Raw genomic sequence first — 26,552 nt, forward strand, 5'->3', positions numbered from 1 at the left:
TCTGAATCCATGCCCAACTCTTTCCGCCCATTTTAGTTTATGCCCTCTCTTCTGGTGGTTGGCCTGGAGAGTATGTAGCTCTTCCAACTTAATTTTGCAAAGGGTACCAGTGCCCAGCTGCTCAGACAGTGAGCTTCTGTGTGTAGGTTAGTACTCACCTTTAGCTTTCAAAATCTGTCTTACCATAGTTTTTAAGATTGATGTCCACTTAATGAGTGCCTGCTTTGTTCCACGCACTGAGCTGTGAACTCTGTCTTCCTAGGTAAGCTGATGTGGAATAGGGCCTCTATAGACTATTCTCTAATTCAGTGAGCAAGAAATCGTAGTCCTCTCACTTCAGGAAGAGACATTTTGTCATTTCTCTACAGACATTTGCCTCCAGCCTTCACTTGACTTTGCCTGTGTGAAATAGACCCTTTCTGCATTATTAAGGGAGTTCATTATGTATTTATTTTCATACACTAAAGGTAGCACTTTTTATTTGGGTTTAATCTCCTAGTTGCATAGGAGGAGATAACTTGCTGTGGTACAGTATAATTGCATTAACTTTCTGTCCTCAAGTAATTTGTACACCATACATTTATGTATCACCATAGAAACCCATTTGAAAAATGGCTTTGTTGTCAATAATAAAACACAGACCCTTGGAGTTCCTTAAGTGTGCCTGTGGGATATATTTTATAATTGTTAAATTGACAATGTCAAGTAAGATGAGTCTTTTTTAGCTGTCTTTTTTTTTTTTTTCCTTTGTGATCATATATGAAGCTAGATGATTCACTATTCGTTTCTGCAGATTTTTACACGAGTTAGCCCAGATCCCAAATTTTGCTGAACGGGCCCAGTGCATAATCTTCAGATCTGTCTTTTCGGAGAGTATCACCTCCTTGCACCGCAAGGTAGAGATCGTCACAAGAGCTTCGAAGGTATGTTTGCGGTCTAATTTTAGAGACTAGTTTTGCCCTTATTGAGGGTGAAAGAGGAAGTAGGGAGTGGGAGAATCAACTGGAGTCCCTTTGTAGAAAACCTTTGGACTTAAATTGTGTGCTTTTTTAAGTGTAGCTTTTATGATCATCCTAAGCATGAAGACGTGTGTGCGTGCGGGTGAGTGAGGGAGAGAGAGAGGAAAAATGACGCTTCTGCAGATGTCTTCTTAGATATTGCAGACACTCAAAACCAACCTAAATAGTGTAGTGTGTTTGCTGCTAGACCGACTGGATTGCAAGAGATTTTGCGTTAGACCCCTGCATCGGATCATCTGAAGTGTGTCTACACAGTGACATAAAAAGATCCTAGACACTGGATAGGCGAAATAAATGATTATGATCATGGATGGCGGACAAATACATTTTTGTTGGCTTTACCGTAACACTGGTATTCCTTGTAAATTCTAATACTTGTTTTTTTCTCACAATGACTCATGTCCTTGAGAACATGATAATCCTCTCCACACATATTGTGGTATTTAGTTCTTACCTGAAGGCGTGATTCTTTTCCTTCCAAAATATAAAAGATTTCAGTAAACAAAGTATAGATACTTCCCAGGTATAATAGACACACTCTAATAACACCCTAAAGGGCAGGAAGAGAGGTTGGCCTAGAGCTGCCTTTGTCTTTCCTTCTTTACACTAAAATAAAAGAAATAAAGTCAACTAAGACTCTAGAGAAGGGGGAAAAGGTAGCAATTTTAAAAATTTGCACTTTGAGGAAAAAAAAGAAAAAAGAAATGAGACAAGAAGGTGAAGGAAACCCTAAGTAGACTGAAATTGTTAAAGGTAAGAGACATAGCAGCAAATACTTAGTAAACATAGCCTATGGCCTTGAGATGTATCATTGTAGTTTACCTCTGAGGAGTAAACCCAGGGTTAAAGAGGAATAGATTTGCTATTAAACCTATCCTACATTTAACGGTACTGTTTATATAGACACATTGTCCAAAAACAGATCTTCACATGATATTAAACTAATGCTTTCTGCTTAGAAGTCACCAAGTATAAAGTCTGACTATAACAACTTTCTTTTTGCAATTCACAAATATTTTAAATTAATATTTAAAAAATAAAACTGGCTGAAGAATAGAAATACTAATATTTAATCTGCAGTATTAAGACATGAATAGTTCATTATTCATTGAAAGGATGGAACACGATGACTGATTAATGTATTTTTGTTAAGACTCTTATGTCTTAATAAAGTGTATTTTCCATTTCACCACCTGCCAATCCAGTTGGCACCATGCCACCAGACAGCCTGATGGGTACTCAGTAAATATTTGTTGTTGAATGAGTGTAGGCGCCTTTGAAGTTCAGCTCCGTAATAATCGGTGTTTGCCGTCACAGGGCTTGCTGCACATGAAGAGTGTGAAGGATATTTTAGCTCTCATTCTGGCTTTTGGAAATTATATGAACGGAGGAAATAGGACTCGGGGACAAGCAGATGGATATAGCTTAGAAATTCTGCCCAAACTCAAGGACGTCAAAAGTCGGGTATTTATTTTTCATAACTAGATTCCATGATTTGCCATCGTATTCCTTCTACACCTTTAATTAAAAAAAAAAAAATTCTTGGTTGCTCCATTCATCTTCTTTCTCCCCCTAACAATACATTTTTTCTTTGCTTTCTTTTGACTTTTGAATAAAGGTATGTTTTTCATGTTTGATCTTACTGAGATGATAAAACCCCCAGTATTGGTTTTGCTCTAAGAGAACACAGTTGGATGTTGAACTGTAACGAGGGAAGAAAACAGGTACAACGCAGTATCAGTCAGAGCACAGGGCTTGAATCTGTTTGAATTTAGTGTTGGCTTCTTGGAATTTACTCATTCTTGAGTAGGGAGCAACGTTGAATCACCAGTTGAGCTGAGCATTTGAATTATTCTTTTGCCCACAACAATCGGGCTGGGGGTCTACTGTCAAACTCTCTGAGCCTGATTATCATTTGGCTCCACACCCCTGCAGAGCTCCCTCTTTAGAAACAACCAGCCCATATCTAGGCATCCCACGGGGAGCAGGGGAGTAAAGGGAGGGGAAACACACAGGCAAATTAGAATTAGACCCATGTGAACAAGACACAAAGGCTGCCTTGTGGGAGGGCCTGCTTGCCCCCGGCCTCCTAGGGTCATAAAGTGGCATGGCGTTCCTTTTAAGCTGTCCTGATTGTTTTTCACGCCATTAAGAACACACATTTTTTGAAAGGTGGGAAGGGAGGGATGGTTTTCTGTTCTAGTCCCTGGTTCCCTTCGGCACTCCCCCACGCCCTCCTGTCTTGGCTTTCTGCCAGGAAATAATGAGACAGTGTGTGTATTTGTTTGTTTGTCTTAGCCATTACCTCAGAGCTCTTATGGATTATCTGTTTGGTTTTTTACCCCACAAAGAATAGCAGAATGTCATTTCTTTGTGTAGATGCCATAAGGAAAAAAAAAGTGATGGGACAAAGAGGGGAGAGTAAAATCTTGCCGGTCACAAACAGAATCAGGACCAGGTATCACAAATTAAAAGTATTAGGGTCACAACCTGAGATTTTAGTACTCAACTATATAACATGGCAGTCTCGTGTGAATGATTTTCATTTAAGCTTCTCTTTTAAACCTAGGATAATGGAATTAATCTGGTGGACTATGTCGTGAAATATTACCTGCGTTACTATGATCAGGTAAGAAGTGGCATTATGTGGAAAACTACACTAATGGGGTTTCAACTCTTACACATTGTTGGCATTCAGAAATTGGATGATGGATGGATGGATGGATTTCAAGTCCAACATAGAATTTGAGAGCGCTCCAGCTTCCTTGGTTTACAGATGGGAACGCTGAAGCCAAGAAAGTTTAGTTGACTCTTGTAAAGAGAAGCATTATTCATTGCCTCTCAAACTACTGCGTCTTAATCTGCTAAATAAGCGGTTTTAGAGAGACCCCCGGTTATCTGGGTGCCTTCTGACCAGATCGTGAGGGTCTCTGAAATCTATATCCATTCAGTAATTGGTTGTATCTGAAACTAGTTCTGGGCCGCAGATCAAGATTTAGGAAATTAAGAGGCAGTAATACCCAATACCTTATCAGTAATGTTCATCTGTGAACAAGGTGAAGAAGTGGAATTTGAACTCTATCCTCTCTGCTTCGATTACATTTGCAATGAGAAATAAAAGTTTCGGTGGGACTCCACCTCAGCACAATCTGCTATGTTTTATTCCTTCTCACTAGATTGAGAACAAGGAGTCCTAACTTTGCGAAGAAAGAGGTACTGTTGTAAGGTGTTGGGAAATCTAGCAATCAATGCGAAGGGGAAAAGTCTCAGGAAACTGTTGTCAGGAGTCCTTCTTAGCTGCCCACGTGAGCAGGGTTTTTCCTAGGCACCAAGGGAAGAAAAGTAAAGGTACCAGGGCCGTGTTTTCCTATAATTCCCTCCAGAAGACAAGCAAAGCTGACATCTACCATATTGTCTCCTCTCCTCCTCATCTAATCCTTCTCAGTGTCTCTACAATGAATCATCTCCCACCCCCTCCTCAAACTTCTCCTGTTTCTGCCGAGGAGATTATCATTTCCGTCATTCAGGCACAAGGCTTGTGCTCCTCTTTGGTTCCTCTCTATCCTTCAACTAAATTGTGTCTCGTGTTTCTTCCGTTTTTCATCCTCATGCCCCACTTATACAGGCGTTAAGGTAACTCACCTGGAGTATTCCTTTTGCTTCCCAGCTGGTCTGCTCACCTCTCATCCAGTCACTCCCCCTCCAGTCCATCCTACACCCAAGGCCCCACCAGTTTCTATACTTCTGGTCATATTGTATCACTTTCTTACGCAAAAACAGAAATGGCTCCCCATTTTCAAGTGAGTTAAGACTCGACCCAATTTAATTCCAGTCTTTTACAACCATGCTTTTATGACCTTCCCCCTACACATACTCTGTGATCTAATTCAAGATCCAGTATTTTCCAAACACACCCTGTGTTTTCTCACTGCTGTGTTGTTGTTGTTGTTTTTTTAAAGATTTTATTTATTTATTTGACAGAGATAGAGACAGACAGCGAGAGAGGGAACACAAGCAGGGGGAGTGGGAGAGGAAGAAGCAGGCTCCCAGTGGAGGAGCCTGATGTGGGGCTCGATCCCATAACACTGGGATCACGCCCTGAGCGGAAGGCAGACGCTTAACCGCTGTGCCACCCAGGCGCCCCTCTCACTGCTGTGTTTTTACATCCGATGTCTCTCTAACTGGAACTATCTTTGTCCTAACCTTTCTATAGATCTTTTGTTTTGTCTTACTAATACTCTCTTGAAATAATAAATAAAAGCCCTTTTGGGAAAAAAGCTCCCAGTAGCAACATATATATATTTGCAACATAATAGGTAACATGCTTTTCAGAATCCACATGGAAAGAGCAACTGGTCTCCTTTCATTAAAAAAAAAAGAAAAAAAGTTGCACAAGACACTGCAGGTAATTTACCACCACCACAACAACAAACAGGAGACATGAATTGCCAACTGTGTATATAGAGCTAGCGGTATAAATGGATCAAACCTTCCTCGGCACTATCACGAATGGCTGACTGAGTTATTCTCTGTTTAAGATCTCTACGTATGATGGGGCCCATATCTCGACTGCCCTCGACTCACCAAATTGTGTTCTGTAAAGGACACCTTCCCAAAAATTCACATGCAGGTGTCATGTGCTTGTCAAGCTGTCTCCCGAGGGTGCTGTGCCTACTTTTAGGGGACATCTTTTCCTTATTCATGCAAATGTGCAGTACGGGCTAGCAAGACTTTGACCTTTCTAGATCAGAAGCCCTAGAAATACATATAATCTTTCTAGGAAACTTTATCCTAAGGTAATAGATAAGGACATGTATCACTATTTTACTTAAAATCATTTGTAATAACAAAGTATAGCAAAATTTTTGGTAGATGTCCAAAGGTACAGACTAAGGTCAAATAAATTATGCTGGAGTTCTAAAACGGAATAATACACTGCCATGGAAAGTGTATAGGAGAAAATTTAGTGGCACTGGAAAATACTCTTGCTCTGCTTTATATTACAAACATGTTTAAAATAACATATAGTTTCAAATATATAAATATAAATATACATAGACACAGAAAAACCTGGAATATCAGATATATATATATATAAATGTTTGATTATCTCTGGGTGGTAGGATTGAAGAGATTTTTACTTCTTTCAATTAGACGTAATGAGTCTGAGTCACTCTTGTAAAAGGGTAAAAAAGATAAAAAGGAGGGGCGCCTGGGTGGCTCAGCGGTTAAGCGTCTGCCTTCGGCTCAGGGTGTGATCCCGGCGTTATGGGATCGAGCCCCACATCAGGCTCCTCCACTATGAGCCTGCTTCTTCCTCTCCCACTCCCCCTGCTTGTGTTCCCTCTCTCGCTGGCTGTCTCTATCTCTGTCAAATAAATAAATAAAATCTTAAAAAAAAAAAAAAGATAAAAAGCACAATCGTACATGGCTCTTCTATGGAGTCTTTATTTCCTCATCTTTTACTCCTTTGAAGCCTGGGAGCACTGGGTTGAATCTCTGTCATGACACATCTTCTTCGGCCTTGCACGTAGATATCAGTGAGCAATTACTCCTTAGCTCAGCATTGCTCCTTGAGGCCCAGAAGTCATCGTTGTCTGTTTTTTAGTGTCTGTAATTTAGGCGTCTGACAAATACTTACTAGGTTGAATCTACCGTAAATATCTACAAGAATGCATTGAGTGGCAGCTATAGATAACTAGGTGCAAAGAGGTGAGAGCTTTTTTCTGATAGAGTGGGGTAAGCTTCGGGTGTGTGTAGATACCTGAAGTTCTGCCAGCAGGTACCAGTGTGACAGAGGAATTATCCCGAGGAATCTCGAGAGGCCACAGTTCTAATCTGGGGTTAGCATAAGCGGATGTACCTTGTGGTGCCTGTCTCAACCAAGTCCGACGCCTTGTGCTGGAGGGCTGAAATTTGCCAATGCAATGTGACTCTTGAAGAGAGCTGAATGCAGTAGAATCGACTTCACCGAGGAAAATCTCACAAGAAGAGTCGTTTCAAACCTGGGCTGGCCCAGTTTGGGAAAAATCAGAAGTCAGCGCTTGTGTGGTGCTCTCCCGGTTTTCACCGTGCAAAAATTCATTTCACTCAGCAAAAGTATAGAATTATGTGATTTATTAGGCTATCCCCTCCCCGTAGGAGCATAAGTGATGATTTTTGTGGTTAGTGGTGATGAGCAATTAGCTGAAGAAAGGTGACTCCCGCTCCAAACCTCCTTCCACGCGTGCTGGGTTTTGGTCCACGTCTAAGTCTGTGAAGTTTACAGAAATCCATCTAGAGCCAAATTGTTTAAACTCTAATCGAGCAGCTCTCTCAGGAGCTGCTACCAGGCTCATTTGCCCAGCAGCACTTTCTCATTTTCTAGCTTAAAAAAAAAAAAAAGAAAATCAAAGCCAGTACTGAATCTGATTAAGTTTTGGAGAAGAGTAGGCGATAATATACATGAGTTCTTCCGACGTAGATTGCCGTGGAGTTCTGTGGTAAGCCTCTTAGAAGGTGTTCCATCCGGGCTCTCAGACTACAGTACTGCCTCCATCGTTTTCAAAGTAGTAAAATAATTACAGGGAGGTGGGGAAAGTACTCTGGTCATGGAAAAGGTTTCAATAAAATCAGGAAAAACACCTTTCCTTAGCATCTCAAGTAAAGCTAAAGATCTTAAAGGAAAGGGACAAGTCCAGAGCATTCCTGAAACCGCACGAAAGTAGGACAGTAAGGCAGATGTCTCCTGCTAAAGGTACACACTTCTCAGAACTTTTATGGGCTCCCCGCAAGGGTGCTGAACAAAGTTCGATATGCCAGATGTTGCATGTACACCAAGAATAAGACCCGCTTCCTGCCTTCACAGTGTTTATACTCTAGTGGAGGAAACATATGGGCTAATACGGCAATTTTGAAATGACTGTTGGTAGGCGCTGTGATAATGATACCCACCAGGGGCTCTTGGAAACACCCGTGCACTGGGGGGTTAGGGGCAGTCTTTGAGGAAGTGCTATCTGTCTCGAGACTTGAAGAATGATATGAACAAGGAAGCGTGAAGAGTCTGTGTAGAAGAGTTAGAAGGGGACGGTTTTACAGACAAAAGTCCAGACGTAAGAGACTGTGGCCTGATCTTTTACTTTTTGAACGTTTAGGGGAGGGAGGTGGAGATAGGAGAAGATGGAAGAAGGCTGAGGGTGTAGACAGAGGCCAGATCATAAAGTGCCTTATAAAGCAGTCTCAGAGTTTGGAATGAGTCCTAATGGCAGTAGGAAAGATGGAATGTGAAGGAAAGCTGGCAAAGTAGCCTGTGTGGAGAGAGGAAGAACTGAAGACTGCCTGAGATATGCAAGATACAGACCTGATGTTAAACAACTCAGGGAGAAAGCAGGCTGGACTGGAAAAGATATTTGAGGCCCCGCTTATCTTTCAATGTGCCCGAAGCTTGTGTCCCTCAAGTGATTTCCCAGCTTAGATCCTCTACTAGGCATAGTGGGGAAGCTTGTCCAAAACTATGGCCAACCATGCCCTCAGCAAGTGTCTACTAAGAGAAGCCAAACAACATTTGGAAAATCCTTACAAGGATTTGCTATCACACAGACACCCCCTGGAGCTTTCAGGTGCAGCAGCAGGTAGGTAACAGCGTAAGGGAGGGTGATTCTTCCATGCGGTGCTGTCTGGTCCAGAACCTTCTGATTCACACCCATTGGCACCCCCCAAAGATGAGTTAGCTAATTGCTCCCATGTGCAACTCAAATAGGGACTTGAAATTTAAGTACTTTCATGTGTTCCTCCCGTGCCTTTTTCCATGGGAGTAGGGTGTCCAAGATCGGGACATACCTGACAATTTTCTCTTTGGTTCGTGAGGGAAAATAGCAGGAAACCTGTGCCAGAGCCAGAGCCAACCTCAGTGGCAGTAAGACCAAAGCGCTGTTGCAGAAGACACAGAAGCATTTCTGAGTAGCCAGTCCAAAGTTAGCAAGAGCAGAGGAGCGCTTCTCTTGATTCTTAGGTGCACATCCAGTACAAGGTGCTTTGGAATTTCAATTGAAAGTGACAACTGGGAAATATAATGCACTTTTGTTAACTGTGTCTTTTAGGAAGCAGGAACAGAAAAGAGTATTTTCCCTCTGCCTGAACCACAAGATTTCTTTCTGGCTTCCCAAGTCAAGTTTGAAGACCTCATAAAAGATTTGAGAAAACTGAAGAGACAACTGGAAGGTAATAGGAACTGTTCTGTTATTATGATAATAGTTAAGCTTTTTTTTTTTTTTAAATGAAGAGAATTCTTTATGTCTGGTTCGTGGAATGGAATTGGTGCAGAGCTCAGTCATAGTACATTGCAGCCCTCATGGAACTTTCCATCTCTTATGCTCTATCTGGAGGCACTGTATTTGCATCTCCCTTTCTTTTATTAGCGTTAATTTGTACTGTTTATATCTACATCTTTTACATCTACATTTTCCAACATATAACACATGTCATCGTAACAATAATAGCAGCAGCCCTCTAGTGAATGCTTACTGTTGTCTCATATCATTATGACAACAACCCTACTAAGCAGGAACTAGACTGACTCCATTTTGCAGATGAGGAAAATGAGGTTTAGAGAAATTAGGTTCGCACAGCCCGTGACAGGCGCATTTACTGGGGCTCTCGTCAGGCCTATCTGATCAGAACCCATGCAGTTTCTAAGCTAGTTGACTCTGCTGCCACACACATATCGCACACGTGTGCACACATACTCCCACGCACACACACGCCCCTATATATTTGGTTTATGTGTGCGAGTCTAAGAAAGATGGCAGGACCCATCGTAAACGTTCTATTTTAGTTTAATTTACATTTTTAATTATTCACAACAAAATGCTGAAAGCCCTCTTTGGCTTTTTTTAAAAGGTGAAACTATGTCTCTGTTGAGCAGGAATTTTCCTTTGGCATTGCTCGAGTCTAGTGTTTTCGCTGTGGAGACATCTCCTTATCCAAGTATATAAATACTCGCGATGGAGCTTGTATAACTCCAGTTGCAGAGCTCCGCGGAGGATTTAGGGAGCGTGTTAATGTGGAAATGGAGCGCAGAGTGCCAAAAGGAGAGCTTGAGGAAATGAAGAGCTTGAACCAGGAATATTTTTACACTAAGACATAAAATAAACATTTTAAAAATGTTTATTGTGAAAGAGTGCTCAGAAACCCAAGTCTTAGACGGAGAGCAGCCTGGAAAGGGAAGTGAAGTCGGACAGATCTCCTGGTGGCAGGGAGATTTAGTTTTACTCTGGGCATAAAACTTGCTTAAATAAGGAGAGCGGTTACAAGCAAATATTTCTACCTTGTAAATTATTTTTAAAGGAACATGTGGATTTTTTTTTCTCCCTGCCGTTGACGTGGTTAAGAGTGTGCATTCAACCAAGTGGATGCTTCATTTAGGGATGTGATATATGAACCCGTGGTTATTCTTTTCCCGCTCCTAAAACACCGACAGTTGTATCCTAGTCTAAGACGAGGGGCTTGATTCTTACTGTAGTAAAACCATGTGAGCCATCCTGTGGCAGTCTTTTCTGTCACTCTCCAATGGCAGAATTAGCGCCGGGCCAGTCCTCCGTCTGGCTACAGGGTTCTCCAGGGCCGAGAAGAGCCGTGCTGGTTCACACTGCAGCCGTCCCTGAATACACAGCCCCTTTGGTCTCCGGGCCTTTTGCCCTCCCATGTAGGTTTTTGAGCAGAGACCTGATGTACATGTGATCTTCCCTCTTCTCCTGCCTTCATGCCAGGGGCTGCCTCTCTCAGGCATCCTGTCTGGGCCACCTCCCTTTGATGTCTGCAAGTGTTTGGTGATTCATAACCAAGGGATGACAAGAGTGAATTGGGAGGACAGTAGAGAGGCAGGTGTTCCCACAAAGGTTCCCCACTTCGGTGTGCCATTCCATATCCCTCAGTACTCCACTGACCCTTGTCCTTAGTCAGTTTTAAGGAACTGCAAGAACTTCTGAAGCTGGAGGACCTACCTTAAAATGAGGGAAAACCAAACATTGCCCCAATTGTTTTTCTTCTTTGGATTGGACTTCACCAAAAGATGTGTGGTACCACAAGGCGAGGGGGAGAGGTGGGACTCTGCCCCCCACATTGGGTATTTAAACAAAAATGCCCTGCTAATCTTTAGAGATGCCAGTGTTTTTAACACATGAAAGGTACCTAGTAAATATTTAAAGAAAATACAGACCGTTGGTTCTCTAATGAATTTCTTTTTCTCCTAAATGCCATCTGGCAAGATGGCCAGAGTCGTGGCGGTCCGTTTCATCTCCCTTCCCATTCAGGTTCCACGTCCTTTTCCATAAGGCCTTGGTGTGAGCCTAGATTGAATGTTTAATTGAAGAGGACATAATTTTCACACATACAGCAAAGATTTGATGAGGCTTTGAGGTTTATTGTAGCCATTAAAATGTCGTGGCTGCTGGCAAAACCCCAGAAAATGTCTAAAGCTGAACCAGATGTGATTAGCAAATTTCAAGACGTCTCAGGCCCCTTTCTCCAGGCAGGCACAGCCCTTGAGAAGGAAACTGGCTTGAACCACACCTTAGCAATAAGATGCGAATTAAGCTAGAGTTGTTGGTTGTGCAGGCGTCACTGGTACAGACAGACGTTGCCGGTAAGCATCTTTCATAGAGACAGGAACTTTGCAGAGCACTTCTATGTAGGCAAACAGAACAGGTAGTTGATGATAATAATATCAGCTACACTCGATTGTGGATTATTATCTATCAGGTGTTTTACATAATCCTCTCTCTTCATCTTTACTATGACACTCTGAGGCAGATATTATCAGTCTCTCACAGGAGGAGGAAACTGAAGTTCGTGGTGCTCTCATAACTTGCCAAGTTCCAGGTGACGACCTAGCCACACTCTGAAGCTAGATAGGACTCTGAGGCATGCACTTGTGATGCCTCCTGCCTGTGACTCCATGTCTGATCGCAGGTCAAAACGGAAAGTTAGGCATCATGAAGGTACCAGGAACAGAAAGAGGGTTCCTGAGTGCACACATATGCACACACACACACACACACACACTCACACTTAGAGCCACATGTGTAGACCCTCAGATCAGAGGGAGACAGGAAAGAATTTACTTTGGGCTGGGGATAGGGGAGGGACGACATATGGGAGAGATGAGTCATAAGAGTGAGTAGACACGTGCACACACGAAAGTGAACAGAGTTATTGTGTAGGGTTAAGAACTCGGGCTTTGGTATCAGATGATGTCCTTTTTACTGGTTTGGTGGGAGCAAGGTCTTGTCAGATAACAAAACCATAAAGAGGGTTCATTCTCTTACCTGTCAAATGGGACAATTACAGTGCCTGTGTCAGAGGAGGTAATGAATGCATAGTCTGTTAGCAAAGAAAGCTTCAGCAAAGCTGATTGGGGGGGTACCTTTTCCTGGAAAATGCGCACCTTGTCAAATCAGACCCATATCGCTGAGAGGCCTGCTGGATGAGTTTGTGGGGAATCTGATTCCCAGAGCGCTTGTGCTCTCCTTGCTACCTCGTGGGGACAGAACCAAATTCCTGGTGCTTGGGAACATGCTCTGTATTTTGTTTACTGTTCTATGTCTCTTAATGAGATAATAATATTAACTCCCCTGATACCATGATAAGTAATAGTTAGGAAAATAGGAAGAGTTTCTCTCCTTCTTGTTCTTTGACCTTGTTTGCTGGCAGAGCTCTCAAGGTATTTTTTACCGACCCATATGTGGTAGGCAAAACAATGGCTCCCAAGAATGTCCAGACCCTAATCCCTGAAATACATTACCTTACATGGCAAAATGGAACTTTGCCGATGTAGAGATGGGGAGATTATCTTGGTCTATCCAAGTGGATCTAATCTAATCACATGGATCTTTAAAATGAATCTTTAAAAACTGGGAATTTTCCTTGTCTGTGGCCAGCGGGAGATAGTACAGTAGAACGATCAGAGGGATGCAGTGTTGCGGGCTTTGCAGATGGAGGAAGTGGGCAATGAACCAAGGAACGTGGGAAGCCTCTAAAACTGGAAAGGGCAAGGAGCAGATTCTCCCCTGCAGCCCCCAGCAGGGAACGCAGCCCTGTCAACACACCTTGATTTCAGCCCAGCAGACCCGTGTTAGACTTCTCCCACACACAGAACTATGAGGTAATACGTTTGTGTTGTTTGAAGCCACTTACGTTTGTGATGATTAGTTAGAGAAGCAATAAGAACAAATGTCCTGTGCAACGTGCCCTTCCTGATTGTGCCAGGTAAACCACACACACACGCACACACACACGCCATTGCTGAGGCCAGAAGATGCACCATTTCTCAAGTAGGGGCGCTCACCAGCATGGCATGAAATACGAATCGGTGATCTCTGACCAAGAGCCCCTAGCCAAATAAACCTAGAGCTGCTCCCTGCTAAAATCACGCCCCAGAAATTCACGGTGCCCCTGAGCTTGTTTAAAGGCTCTGGGAAGTCCTGAGGTGAAAAGACAAAAACAGTTAAACCCTGTTCAAAGCATTTCTCAACTTGCAACCTAAAACATTGGTTTTTCTTTAGTATTCTTTCACTGAGTACTTAGAAATGTGTTGCAGAGCGTGCAGTCGGTGAGATATAGTTTAAGAAGGGGTGTTGATATTTCTATCACATTTTCAATATGAAGAACACAGTTGTTGGTTCAATGGTTACTACAGGGTAACACGGGAGGAGCTGCGATGCACAATTATGACCTATGCCCTTTAATATTGCTCTTAGTTATCCCGGCTACACTGCCCCCCTGAATTTGTTCTCCATGGAAACAAAGAGAATGGGCCAAATCCTCTCTGATGCCTTGATGCCTGGAAGCCAAAATGAATAACCTTAGTGTCATTCAAAATTACTCTGGCATCGCCTACCCCAAATCCGTATTGATCTGATATGATCCTGTGGTAGTATTTTATTATGAAAAGTTCATTGTGGCTTTGAAAGTAGGAAAGCTGAATTAATTTTTGGTTGCTGGAAAACGAGACAGGAACCCTTCAGATGGCTGTAGAGAAGTCACGATGTTCTGGAAAGTTGAAGAACAAAATTAAATCACTCTTACCGGCTAACAGTAGTTGCTCAGTAGCCCTTGTCATTAGAAGTAAGCCATTTCATCAGCTAGCTATATACTTAGTCTTGCCTTGAAAATGATGCGTGAGTAGCCCTGTTATGCCATAGATAAATTGGGAAAATGTAATTGGTAGTTAGCCCTCAGTGTAAGATATTCAAACTTGTTTGAGAATGTTGGCTGAAATGCCAGTGTGTGTGTGTGTGTGTGTGTGTGTGTGTGTGTGTGTGTGTTAAGATAACTCTCATGATGTCCTTTTCTCTAAATATTTAAGAATATGTATTTGAATGTGTCTTTTCTTTTGAACCATTTAGAAATATTTGGGAATACAGCAGTTTAGGAAAGGCAAGAGCCTCTGTTGACTTTTTGATATCTGTTATCACTCTATAAATGTTTATCCCATAAATGTTTATCCTAAACTGTTAACTGTTTTTAAGCTTTCTCTAAATGAGATGCTGTATAAAATGTACCATCCAGGCCCTCAGTAACTGTTAAAAATCTTCATTCTAAGTTTGACTAGTAGTAGTATTTCCAAACTAACTTTACATTCCAAACGGTCACACCTTTACGCATTTTCAGTCCCGATGTCCTTATTCTGATGGAGCTCAGAGCCATCATGATGAACCTCTGTTTCGTACAACACTAGGACCTGAACCTTCTACCTCAAAATATAGAGTACAGGAGAAGATTAATTCATACATACGTGAAAGTAACAGTTCAAGAAAGAGAGGGGCTTTTTGTTGTAGGGTTTTGTTGTTGTTTGTAAATTTCCCAAACTAGAGTCAATATGTCTTCCAGACATAGAAGGCAGATCGAATTCAATTCATTTAGCTCCAATCCCTCTTAAAGGCCCACCCCAAAATTAATACTCATGTTATTTAGAAGCATACAGTCAGTACCAGGATGATCAGCTAAAAAGAAGAGGAATTAGGGAAGGAACCACACACCTCTATGCATAAAAGCAGACAATGAGAACGTTTTTACCTGGCAGTTTCTCATGGCCCTGGGCAGAGACTGATGCAGAGGCAATCGTTTAGCTATTTGGACATGTACGTGACATTTTTACAGTTAAAACTAGATTTAAAACATAAGTTATAGTCAACTCTCAGTTATAGATAGGTAGATTAGTAAGGTTAAGGATTAGCCATAGTTTTTCTTTTAAAGTTAATATATTATTGCTAACAATCAGTGAGTCAGCTATACTATTTGCATGGTGGAAAACGTTTCCTGTTTGAAACTACGTGGTAAGCAATAGACTACCTATTGTTTCTCCTGCAAGGTGGAAACAATCCTCTTCTTTGCCATTTAGCTCATTTAATATAATGAACAAATTAGCTGTTTGGGCAAATACATTGATGAGCTAGTATTTGTGGGGTGCTGGAGGGTGAGGTGTGTGAGGCAGGGTTTGAGGCTCTGAGCACTGACGGCGCAAGGAAAGGAAGCTGCCTGCAGGAGAGCTGGCATCCCCAGTAGTGGAATGAGAGATGGCAGGAGAGCAGCAGGAGGGCTAATCAGCAGAACTGCCCTTCTTCTCGCCCTTGACCGAGGTTTTTTATTTTTCACATTTGGATCTGGGGTGGTGTGGGGTGTCCATTCCTCTTCTTAATACCGTAGTTAATCAAGACGTGGCTGTGAAAAGTAAGGAGAAACGCTAATGACTGGCATTGCCAATCTATTGATGGACAATGAAGTCTGCATTATTGGGGGCATTGGGAAGGATCCTGTCCTGACTTCACCGTCCAGTTCTTCAGTGCAAGTTTCAGTCACCACCATCCCCTCTGACTCCATCTTTCTCACAAGCATGTTGGTTCCTCCTCAGTCAGGAATCTGCATATCTGTCCACTGCTTGGATGAAAGTAGGGCCTTTGGCACACACTCAGTCAGTTAGTACTACTGAGCCCAAATCAGAATTTAAGGAAAGTAATTGCCTACTGAGCTTATCTCAGGAAGCAAAGAAGATGATTTAAAGAAGGTCTGTAATGACTATTCCTTTGAATTTGCAATAGACACAGTCAGGGGACGGGGCTATAATGGCTACAGTTCTGCCCCCAGTGCAGGCGATATGGGGGTATCCTTGGAGTTGCCAGATTTTTTAAAGAAAATGCAACAGGCCCAGTTAAACTGAATTTCAGATAAACAAGACTTTTTTTTCCCCCTTTTTAGCAGGAGTACGTCTCAAATATTGCACAGGATACACTTAGACTAAAAAAAAAAAAAATATTCCTTGTTTATCTCAAATTTAACTTGGTGTCCTGTCTTTTATCTAGTATGTCTATAGAGAGTTTAAAAGCAGTAAGAAAGGCAACTAAAAGTTGGTTCCCTTTTTATTACTGTTATGCACTGGCAATTTTTTTTTTTTTTTTTTTTTTGAGATTTTATTTATTTATTTGACAGAGAGACAGCGAGAGAGGGAACAAGCAAGAGAGGGAACACAAGCAGGGGGAGTGGGAGAGGGAGAAGCAGGCCTCCCGCCAAGCAGGGAGCCCGATGCGGGGCTCGATCCCAGGACCCTGGGATCATGACCTGAGCCGAATGCAGACGCTTAACAGCAGAGCCACCCAAGCGCCCCTGCACTGGCAATTCTAAACAATCTCAGGGATAAAATTTTCCCTTCGAGGATAGACAGTGGACCTAGGCACAGTTTGTTCCAAGGTACAGGGCATATCCATTTCCACCATCACTAATGACTATGGTTGCTTTTTAATGAGCACTTACTAAATACGTGCAAATTTGCTCACATCATTTCTGTTTCTTAAAACTACTTCCAAGTAAGTACTATCTGCATTTTGACTGTAAGGAAGTTGAAGCAACTTTGCTACTAATGACGAAGCTGAGATCAGAAGCAGGTTTATCTGATTACCAAGCTCATACTCTTTGCACTGCCCCATGCTTTCTTCTTCAACTGTTCGTAGGCCTGCCCCTCGGGCACTAACAATCAGATCTCGAATGAGAGCGCTTGAAGAGTAAGCCCCACTTATTTTTCTAGTTCATTTTCTAAAGGGATTACATGTAATAATTGGATTGGCTTTAGGCTTTTTTGGTCTCTACCCATAACGACTCAACTAATCTACCTGTTACGATCTCTATCCTCCTACCACTTCTCTATCAGTTTCTTTTGGTCTCTCTGTCTCTGTCTCAGTCTCTCTCTGAACATTGCCTGGACTATGTTCTATTCCTTTATGACTCCGAAGGTAAGCACGCTAGTCTGATGTGGGTAGCCAGATAAATAGCAGAAGTCTGCATGGCCACCCAAGGCAACCCACATGGTTTTGATTCTTCGTTTGTGGAAATTACATGTAATGCTGTTCTAGCATAGATGAGAAATTAAGGGAAACTTCCAAGACCTGTCAAGTCACAGAGCAGAGCAGACGGTTGCTTCTATGCTCTGCACCAGCCCTGACTGCAAGATAAATGATTCTATCAAATAGCTTTCTCTTCACAAGAGTGTAAGTGTTCTTTAAGAGAAAAAGAAAAGAAAAGAAAAACTAGATTTCACCATGAGAATGAATGTTCTTTTTTGTTTTTGCTTTTGTTTTTTTTTTAGAGAGGGAAGGGAGAGAGGGGAGGGTGGTAGGGAGGGGGCAGAGGAAGAGGGAGAAAGAGAATCGTAAGCAGGTTCCACGCACAGTGCAGAGCTCGACATGGGGCTCCATCTCACAACCCTGAGATCATGACCTGAGCTGAAATCAAGAGTCGGACACCCAGCTGACTGAGCCATCCAGGCGCCCATGAATGTTTTCTTTAACTACTCATTGAACGTGGTCCATAAGCAGTATGGCTCTGGTGAGGGGATAAAAAAGACTTTGAAAAACTTTTGGAGGACTTCTGAGAAAGATGTCCAGTTGAACGTTCATTTGAATTGAACACTCAGGTACGATTTCAGTTCCTCCTGAAAATTATTTTAAAGATAGTAAAGAGAATTCTTTGAAAGCATAAAGTCAAGAGCACAGAATGGAAGAGAAAAGCATAACCACAAAATTTCAAAAGCTAAAGAAATAGACGAACAAGTAAATGAATCCACCAAACAACAAAGTGGAATTCTAATCCAGGAGTGGAGAAAGGTGCGAAGGATCTGATTTTTACCACACGATTCATACATACCACAAATTTGTGTGTAAATTCGTACATGTACATACATAAACATTCATATATAGTCATACATAAGTAAATCAATGAAATCATTCAAGAAAATTTCTCAAAATGATGGACACAAGTTTCTAATTTTAAAAAGCCCAAAGAGGGGCGCCTGGGTGGCTGAGTTGGTTAAGTGGCTGCCTTTGGCTCAGGTCATGATCTTGGGGTCCTGGCATCGACCCCCATTTTGGGCTCCCTGCTCGGCGGGGCGTCTGTTTCTCTCTGCCTCTTTTCCCCCACCCCGCCCCGTTCGTGCCACTCTCTCTCAAATAAATAAAATCTCTAAAAAAGTAAAAAATAAATAAATAGAAGGCCCAAAGAGATTCCAGCACAATGGAATAAAATAGATCCATACCATTGTTAGAACATTTCAGAATACTCAGGACAAAAAGAAAAGCTTCTACGCTTCTAGAAGGAGATGGGGTAGAGGATTGAGATGTGGAAGCAAATTACCCAGAATCAGGAAGCAGAATCGATCGCTTCAGACTTTTCAACAGCAGCACTAGAAGCTAGAAATGGACCAGAATGCTGAAGGAAAATTATTCCCAACCCAGAATTTGATATTCACCGAATTATCAATCAAATATGAAGGCAAATGAAAAGTTTTCAAACATGTAATTTATCAGAAAACTTCTCTCCTGTGCAACCGTCCTCAGGATGTTACTGGAGAATGTGCTTTACCGTGAAATAGGAAGACGAAGGTGACAGGAAATTACAGGTCCAGCGGAGGAGGGGGGTGAAGAGATGCTCCGGGATGGACAGCCTAGGGTGATAGCCAGGCACAGAAAGCAAACAGTCTAGATCGGATTAGGTCAAAAGAACCACGGAGAAGATCCTGGGGGGATATGCAATTCATGTATCCGATGTACCCTAAATATTTTGACAAGAATTACACGACTAGCGACGTGTTTGCAGTTCATTTAGTGATAAGCACATAGAAAACAGGAAATCAGAAAAAAAAATATTATGAGGGCGAGAGTGAGGGAGGTTGAGGAGGATGTGTAGGAAAGGCAAGTTAGAATCTACGAATCGGCTGGGACTGGGAGCTGCCGTTTGCAGTCGCGCTGGTGTTCGCGCAGGAAGCTAGTGTGGTCAAACCGTGGTATGCTGTACTGGGAGGGGGCTCGTGGGTGGTGGGCGTGGGGGAAGGATGGGAACTCTATCATCCATACTACAGAAAGAAACAAATCCAAGCTTGTTAGAGACGTGCAATTCAGTGCTGACGTGATCAGGTCACATTGGCACAAGTGGCCGCCTCTGCGAAGGAAGAATGGGGTGAAATTTGTGGGTGGAAATGGGGAGCTGCTTTGCCTGGAGCATATAGGATACGTGTGTTCTTTTAACTCTGCGCAGGTGTAACTTGGATAAATATACCAACACAACAACAACACCCCCCAAAGCATTTGTAAGTTCTCAGTGGCAGAAGCTGGTATGTGGAAAGTAGTCCCAGCTTGGGATTCAGAAGATGCAGTTTCAACATTTTGTTCTGTGTCTTACGAACCATGGGATAAGCCATTGCAGCTCTGACAGGTCACTTAACCTCTGTGAGCCTCAGCTGAAACACTGCAGCTGGTCACCCCAGCCTGGCCCCGCTCCGGGATGCTCCGGGATGCTCCGGGACGCTCCGGGACGCTCCGGGATGCTGGAAGGGTCAGAGGAGCCGATGTCTGAGGAAGTACTTGGGGAAGTGTGGGAGGTTTTCTTTAAACTCATTCAGAAGCCGTGCAATCCGCAGTTTGCTCAATGCGTCTTGGTGTGCCCAAGTCGGGGGGGGGGGTTAGCCATTAGGACTGCGTGGCTAATTTATCACCTTTAAGGAAGCTCCAGAAGACATGACTTGAATGATTATTGACCATGCCTAATTTATTAGCTCTTTCCTCCTTCGCGGCCCATTTGTCCGAGGCAGTGGTGTGCGAAGCCTGAACTCTGGAAGGGGGCTGGATACATTAGCCAGAGTCCTGACCGTGTTGCCATGGTGTTAAAAATATTTGGTTTTGCAAGCAACGTTTTAGAAATAATAAAAGAAAAACTTTGATATGATTTATTTTTGTAAAGTGATTTCAACAAAACAGACACGAGGGACTGGGGTAAGTACTTCAGGAAGGCAGTGGGTGTAAAATGTTGATCAGCGTGGTGACTTTTGATGCAAAGCATTCAATTAAGTGCGGCGTGGTGGGTAAAGGTCACCCATTTCCCAAACGGGGTGCCTTCAAAGACAAGGCGTACAGAAAGGAGAGAGGATGCGGAAACTGAAACCTGATTCATTCGTTTAATTAATGGAGAAGAAATTTGTGTTTTCCTTTGAAGCCGTGGTTGTGACATCTCTAGGTGGGAAGGATGAGTTATGTCCCGCCCGGGGTCCTCCTCTCAGCTCTCCCTCTGCTTCTACCCTTTTATTTATAAATCAGCACAGTTGATAGAATTTATCTTGTTTCTCTTTTCTCTGACAAGAAATGTAAAACACTGAAATAAAAGCTACTGGCACGGAACGGTCTGAGTCACAAGCCCTGAGTTCAGATCCTTGCTCCACAAGCCGTGTGACCCTTGGCTTGTCGTTGTCCCTCTCATCCCTCCCACCCTCCACACCTCTGTGTCCTCATGTAGAAAGGCAGGTGTCACTGTCTGCCTTGCTGATTGTTTGAGAGGAGGGGCCAGGGTCATATGAAGGAGATTCCTTCACAGAATATCAGCAAAATGTGGGGTGCCTGGGTGGCTCAGTCCGGTAAGCATCTGCCTTCAGCTTAGGTCATGATCTCAGGGTCCTGGGATTGAGTCCCGCATCAGGCTCCCTGATCAGCGGGGAGTCTGTTTGTCCCTCTCCCTCCACCCCCATCTGACCCCCTCAACCCCCCCGCTGATGCTCTCGCTATCTTTCTCACAAATAAAATCTTTTTTAAAAAATCAGCAAAATGTATAATACTTTTCCCTGATTCCCTTTATGCCCTCGTTTCTGGTACCTAGTCCAAGAGCAAGTCTTGTTGATTCTTTCTGCAAGACGGGCCTTGCATCCATTCAGTGCTGTCCATGTCCATGGCACATTTCCAGCCCAAACCAGCACCATCCGTCACTGGGGCCCCTGCTTCCACGCTAGCCCCCCTTTAATCCAGCCTCTGCTCATTAGACAAGTCAGGCCACTTTGTTTCATATTCAAAGATCTGGGAATAAAATCCAACCTCAAAACTCGTCGCCGTGCCTTCCAAGTTTCTCCCTGGTTTGACCATTTCTACCGTTGCCGTCTCCTCTCCTGCCACCCCACCCCCTCCCGGCCACTACACCCCACTCCCACAGGCTGGTGTGTTCCAACCCAATATGCTTGTTTCTGCTTTAGGACCTTTGCTGTAGCTCTTCCCTCGGCCCAGAATGCCCTTATTTTAGATGTCCCCATGCCTTGGGCCTTCCTGCTCCCCCAGTCTATGGCAGCCACTGTGAATAGTGACTCAGCATTAGGACTCCCCATTTTGATAGTGCTGTTATTTTCTATTTATTTGTAAATGTTTCCCACCCTCCCTCCACCCCTGCTCCATGAAGGCAGAGATCTAATGACCTTTTTAGTGTTTATACCTACTGTGTCTGTCCGTACCTGCCACAGAGTTGAGTGGATGATTGAGCAAATTAATAAAAGGTAGAAAAGACTCAACTTCTTGCAATTAGTGCAAAATTAGATTATTTCCCGATGGGCAAAGATACCAAAATGAGCATAAATAGGTAGCAGCATTAGGGAGACGTATTGTTAAACTGTACGAAGGGGGAGCTCATGGCCGTGAGGGGTAGTGGGTGCCTTCCCCACTTCTGACTGGAAGACTGTGTTACAATAGGTGGGTAGGGTAGGTGCCATTGGGAAGGGGTTTGTGCTAGATGATTTTGAAAGTGAATTTCAACTCTGAGTTTCTAAGATGATTATTACTTTGCTATTTCAGTGCCTTCTACAGTTCTCCTTATCCAGTAGGGGTTACCGGTTTCTCCCCTAGACTTTGTTAATTGAACAGCTAAGAATCTCTGGAACTCTGGCCATTGACAGGATATAGGATATAAAAATCAACTGTAAAATTATATCAGGTTTGGGTCTCAGGTATTCTCTTTCTAAATGGCCCTCAAGGATCTGCTCTTGAATTACACCATGCCTCAAAAATCCTGGCATTGATACCACCTAGAAGTAATCATTATCCAATGTGGTCAGTTCATGAAAAAAGTTTGATACTTGAATCCTTTAATCTTTAATTTAAAACAAGTTAAATATAGCATCATTCCCACACCTTTTTAAGAATGAACTTTTTATTTTTAGTTTGGAGTAACGTTAGGTTTACAGAAAAGTTGCAAAGATAGTGCAGAGAGTGTTCATAGAGCCCTTATCCTGTTTCCCCAGTGTCACTGTTATGTTAACATCTTACGTTGTTGTGATGCATTCATCAAAGCTAAGAAACTGGCACCGATACATTTCAATTACCTAAATTCTAGTATCTCTTTGGATTTCACGAGTTTTTCCACTGATGTTCTTTTTGTGTTCCAGGACGCAAACCCAAGTACCACATTGCACTGAGCTGCCATCCTCCCTCGTCTCCACTATTCTCTCAGCTATAGTTAACACCAATATTTTCACTGCTTCTACTTAAATTTGCAGAAATAATGATTTTTCACACTCATATTGCTACAGTGTACCATCAAGCAGTTAAATTATGTAATTACAGGGGTGCCTGACTCGCTCAGTCAGGAGAGCAATGCAACTCTTGATCGCAAGGTTGTGAGTTCAAGCCCCAGGCTGGGTATAGAGATTACTTAAAAACAAAATCTTAAAAAAAATTTTTTTTCAACTGTGTAAGCACAATAAAAAGAACAACTTGCATAGACAGGCTTGGAAAAAACACAATTGTTCTTGATCAGGATTCTACTCAATTGTGGGGAAAATTGCTCAGGGAAGCCAGAGACTGGCCTCTCAGCTGCAAGCTTTCAGCGTGCTGTGGGAATCGGGTAGGAGGAATAGAAAGTAGCATTGATTTGGCAAGTCCATTAATGAAGTGCCTTTTACATTCCCATTTGAAAAAAAAGGAAACGGTGTTAGTGTAGTGGTAATGGTGATACCCCACCTGTGTATGTAGCGTCACCCTTTGACGCGGTGAGGGCAGGCCGATGTAGCAGAGAAGACGGGTCTCCAAGATAGGAAGCAGAATGGCCGGCATGGAACTTGGGTCTTTTGATTACCAAGCCAGAGCTGATGCTACATTAACCATAAACTTGTGTCAGGTCAAAACATTTCTTCACAGAAGGAGATTTGTGGGTGGTTTTGTGAATATCAAAATATTTTCCTGCCCAAGTAAATTGTGTATCTTGGACCCTGTGGAAGATTCACAGTCCACAAATGGATTCCTTTCATGTCAGACAGCAAAATGAGTGAGGTTGGGGGGAGACCTCTTTAGCCCCAGCGAAGGGGATTGGAGTTTTTGCCAATGTCCTTATCTCTTCCAGATTTCTTCCCAGAATTCTTGGCCTCAGCACAGGTCTAAGAATGGATAGAGGTCATGGACTGTGACTCTACTCTGGTACCCACGGAGAGGCAGTGACCTGCCTGAGAGTCCGCGGCCCTGCTCTGGGTCTTCTCTGCGCCACGTAACATAACCTCCAGCTAACCTCCCCTGGCCTTTTGTTTCTCCATTTCCAATGAAGGGGTCCCGCTGGTGGCCCTGGGTGATTTTCAGCTTTCATTGCCTTGTTCCTTAACTATCGTGGATACTTCGCATTGTTTCTAGAACTTCCCTGTAGGTGGTTGGGGTTGGAGGCCGGATAGCACAAGGCCAGTGGGTCTGACATCCCTGGGTTCAGATTCTGACTCGGCCACAGTATCTGTGAAACTTCACTCATCCTTACCTACCCAAAGAGCGGGACTGAGCTCAGAGAATTCTTGTAAGGAATAAAACGAGACACATAAGGCCGACTAAGATCCCAGACACCTTTGGCCGTGAAGGGCCATTTGTTATCAATCATACACGTTGAGAACTTGATCTGATTTTCAAGGAATTATTGGGTACAGCGATAGAAAGCAATATGTCCAACTCTGTGTAGACAGCCAGGCACCATTAACCCAGTAACTTTCCCTATGCCAAAACTTACAGAAAGAGGAAAGCCCAAGGAAAATCTATAGTGGCTAATGGCGTAAAACTGCTTTTTGACTGTTGTTTTACAATGTTTTCCTTGACTATTCTGACGTACTTTTAAAATGCTATCAAATTTCCAGGTATCCAAAAAAACCAAAAAACAAAAAACAAAAAAACCTCCAAAATACGAGGAGGGCCTTGTTTGACCTTTTCAATCAGTTCATTTGTTTAGCAAATATTTATTCAAAGCCCTGAGTTAGCTGCTAATTTTAAATAAACTAACTGAAATAATCAAGTCATTTATAAACACATTTTAAGAGCAAGTGTTACCCTCATTTTCTAGGGGAGAAATGTATTCCTACATAGTTGTCTGATTTCTCTTCTCTCAAGAACAGGGATCTGTCCCTCAGAACAGTGGTTAGAACTTGCTGGTCTGACAGGGGTAGAGAAGGTTAGCAGAGTTTGCCCGGCAGCTGTTGGGCAGATTCACGAAAACATTTGCAAAGCCCTTCCTGATTGTCATATCATACAGAGAAGCAACAGATCTTTGCTACCTCCTGTTCAAGGCCTGAGACCTGGAAACTGCAGATACCTCATTTGTTTTCTCCGTCCAGGACACATCTTTCCCCTAACCACCGACCCTTGCCCCAAATGGAGTGATGTAAGCTGGGGCTGAGTTGTTAAACTGGTATATACATTCAACATATTCTTTTTCTTCCTTAAAGCTATTATAAAGTTAATTGTGAATCACAATCAATGGCTTGTTGGAGTCAGTGACATGGAGTAAAACTAAAAAGGCAGCTAACCTAATAGGAATAACTCAACAATTGAGCACAGTCCTGTCACAAGTGCCGGAGTCACCTGGAAGACACAGGCAAGTTCCCGGGGCTCCCCAGGCCAGCAGGCACTGGCCTCACGTAGGCCTCCCTTGCCTTTCCATGACATCAGGGCTGAAGACATAGGTTTATTGACACCGGCACTGAAGACTTTAGGGCGTTTAATAGGCATTTTGGAATCTGTAATACGTAGCCTCTCCCTGCTTCTTCCTCATGATTTCTGCCGTCTCCTTTTCCCCCCACTTCAGCCCTGCTCAGAATTTCCCCTTTTCCTCTAAATTTCCCCTGTCCTTCCTGATGCACTCCTACGTACCCACATAACCAAGGAACAGCCTCCCGTCGCAGACCTCAGCAGCTCACCTTCTCTAACCCGCCAGGCCCTGGGATGCAGACTACCGGGGCTGCTGGACCAGTAACTTTCCCTGTGCCATAACTCAGCAGAGAGGTAGGATCAATGACAGGTTTACAGGAGAGCAGGACTTTAAACAGCTGAGGTCAGTGTCTGGTGGCTTCCCGTTAACACCACTAACAGCATCCCGCCAGCCAGTCTATCGGCCACTCTGTTACCCACTCGAAACTATTTCTGATTTTCGACTTTATTTTCAGACACATCCTAAGGAGCCCTGACTCCCAGCAAACTGACAACGCAGCCCTCTTTACGTGAAGCCTTGTTTATAGGCCACAATTCTCCCGACAGATTTACAAGTGTCTGTGGAGTTTTAAAAGACGATTGCCTAACAGGCATTAAGTGAGACACATAGGACTGTGTAAATATTTTAGCTGGAATAGGGGATTTTTTTTTTTTTTTGAAACGTCTGAGCCAAATATTGCATTAAATCCGAAAACAGTGGCAAACTGATTAGCAGTCATTGCCAGCTTCGTGCTTCGCCAATGATGCCTGTAGCCAAGAATAGATACCAGAATCCAACCGCCGGTTTAGGTTGTGTGTTTTAAAATAACTTTCCATCCTTTTCTTTCTTCTCCTTAGGACTTTCCATCTTTTTTTTTTTTTTCCTAATTTCTTCATGGTTTATCTAGATGTAAACACTCCCCAGAGCAGAAAATTACGGTTAATGTGACTAACCCGTAGCGGCCGAAAAGGGAACGTGGGCCCAGGGGTCAGAGACTTTGCGGAAGGCTTGCAGCTGTCCTGGTAGAGCCATGTGGAGACAGGTTGCTTTCTGCTAATGGGGCTTATGTATCTTAATCACTGGTCTCTTTGTAGCCAGCGATTGCACTGCTGGAAGGAAATAGTCCTAAGATCAGCATTGCTCCCTATTCCCCTTACTGATTTCCTTGAATCGCACAGAGGCAGGGCTGTTGCCTTCAAATTTATATGTGTGAGAGAATCTGTCACTTAATTTTAGTAAAAAGTACCATGTATAAGCGTTATGATTCCGGAGCAGGTG

The 26,552-nt window shown here is 43.1% G+C and overlaps 1 protein-coding gene across 2 annotated transcripts in view; it reads left to right on the forward strand.

Annotated features, from left to right (window-relative positions):
* FMN1 (formin 1) overlaps positions 1–26,552 on the forward strand; it is a 372,175-nt gene that overhangs the window by 246,528 nt on the left and 99,095 nt on the right. For both annotated transcript variants that reach the window (XM_040620429.1, XM_008702285.2), the window contains 4 exons: positions 794–923; positions 2,337–2,483; positions 3,589–3,648; positions 9,098–9,218. In XM_040620429.1, coding sequence (XP_040476363.1) covers positions 794–923; positions 2,337–2,483; positions 3,589–3,648; positions 9,098–9,218 — 458 coding nt within the window. The remainder of the gene's footprint in view (positions 1–793; positions 924–2,336; positions 2,484–3,588; positions 3,649–9,097; positions 9,219–26,552) is intronic.

The sequence above is a fragment of the Ursus maritimus genome, unplaced genomic scaffold (assembly GCF_017311325.1).
Source record: "Ursus maritimus isolate PB19 unplaced genomic scaffold, ASM1731132v1 scaffold_35, whole genome shotgun sequence".
In the NCBI taxonomy this organism is placed as follows: Eukaryota; Metazoa; Chordata; class Mammalia; order Carnivora; family Ursidae; genus Ursus; species Ursus maritimus.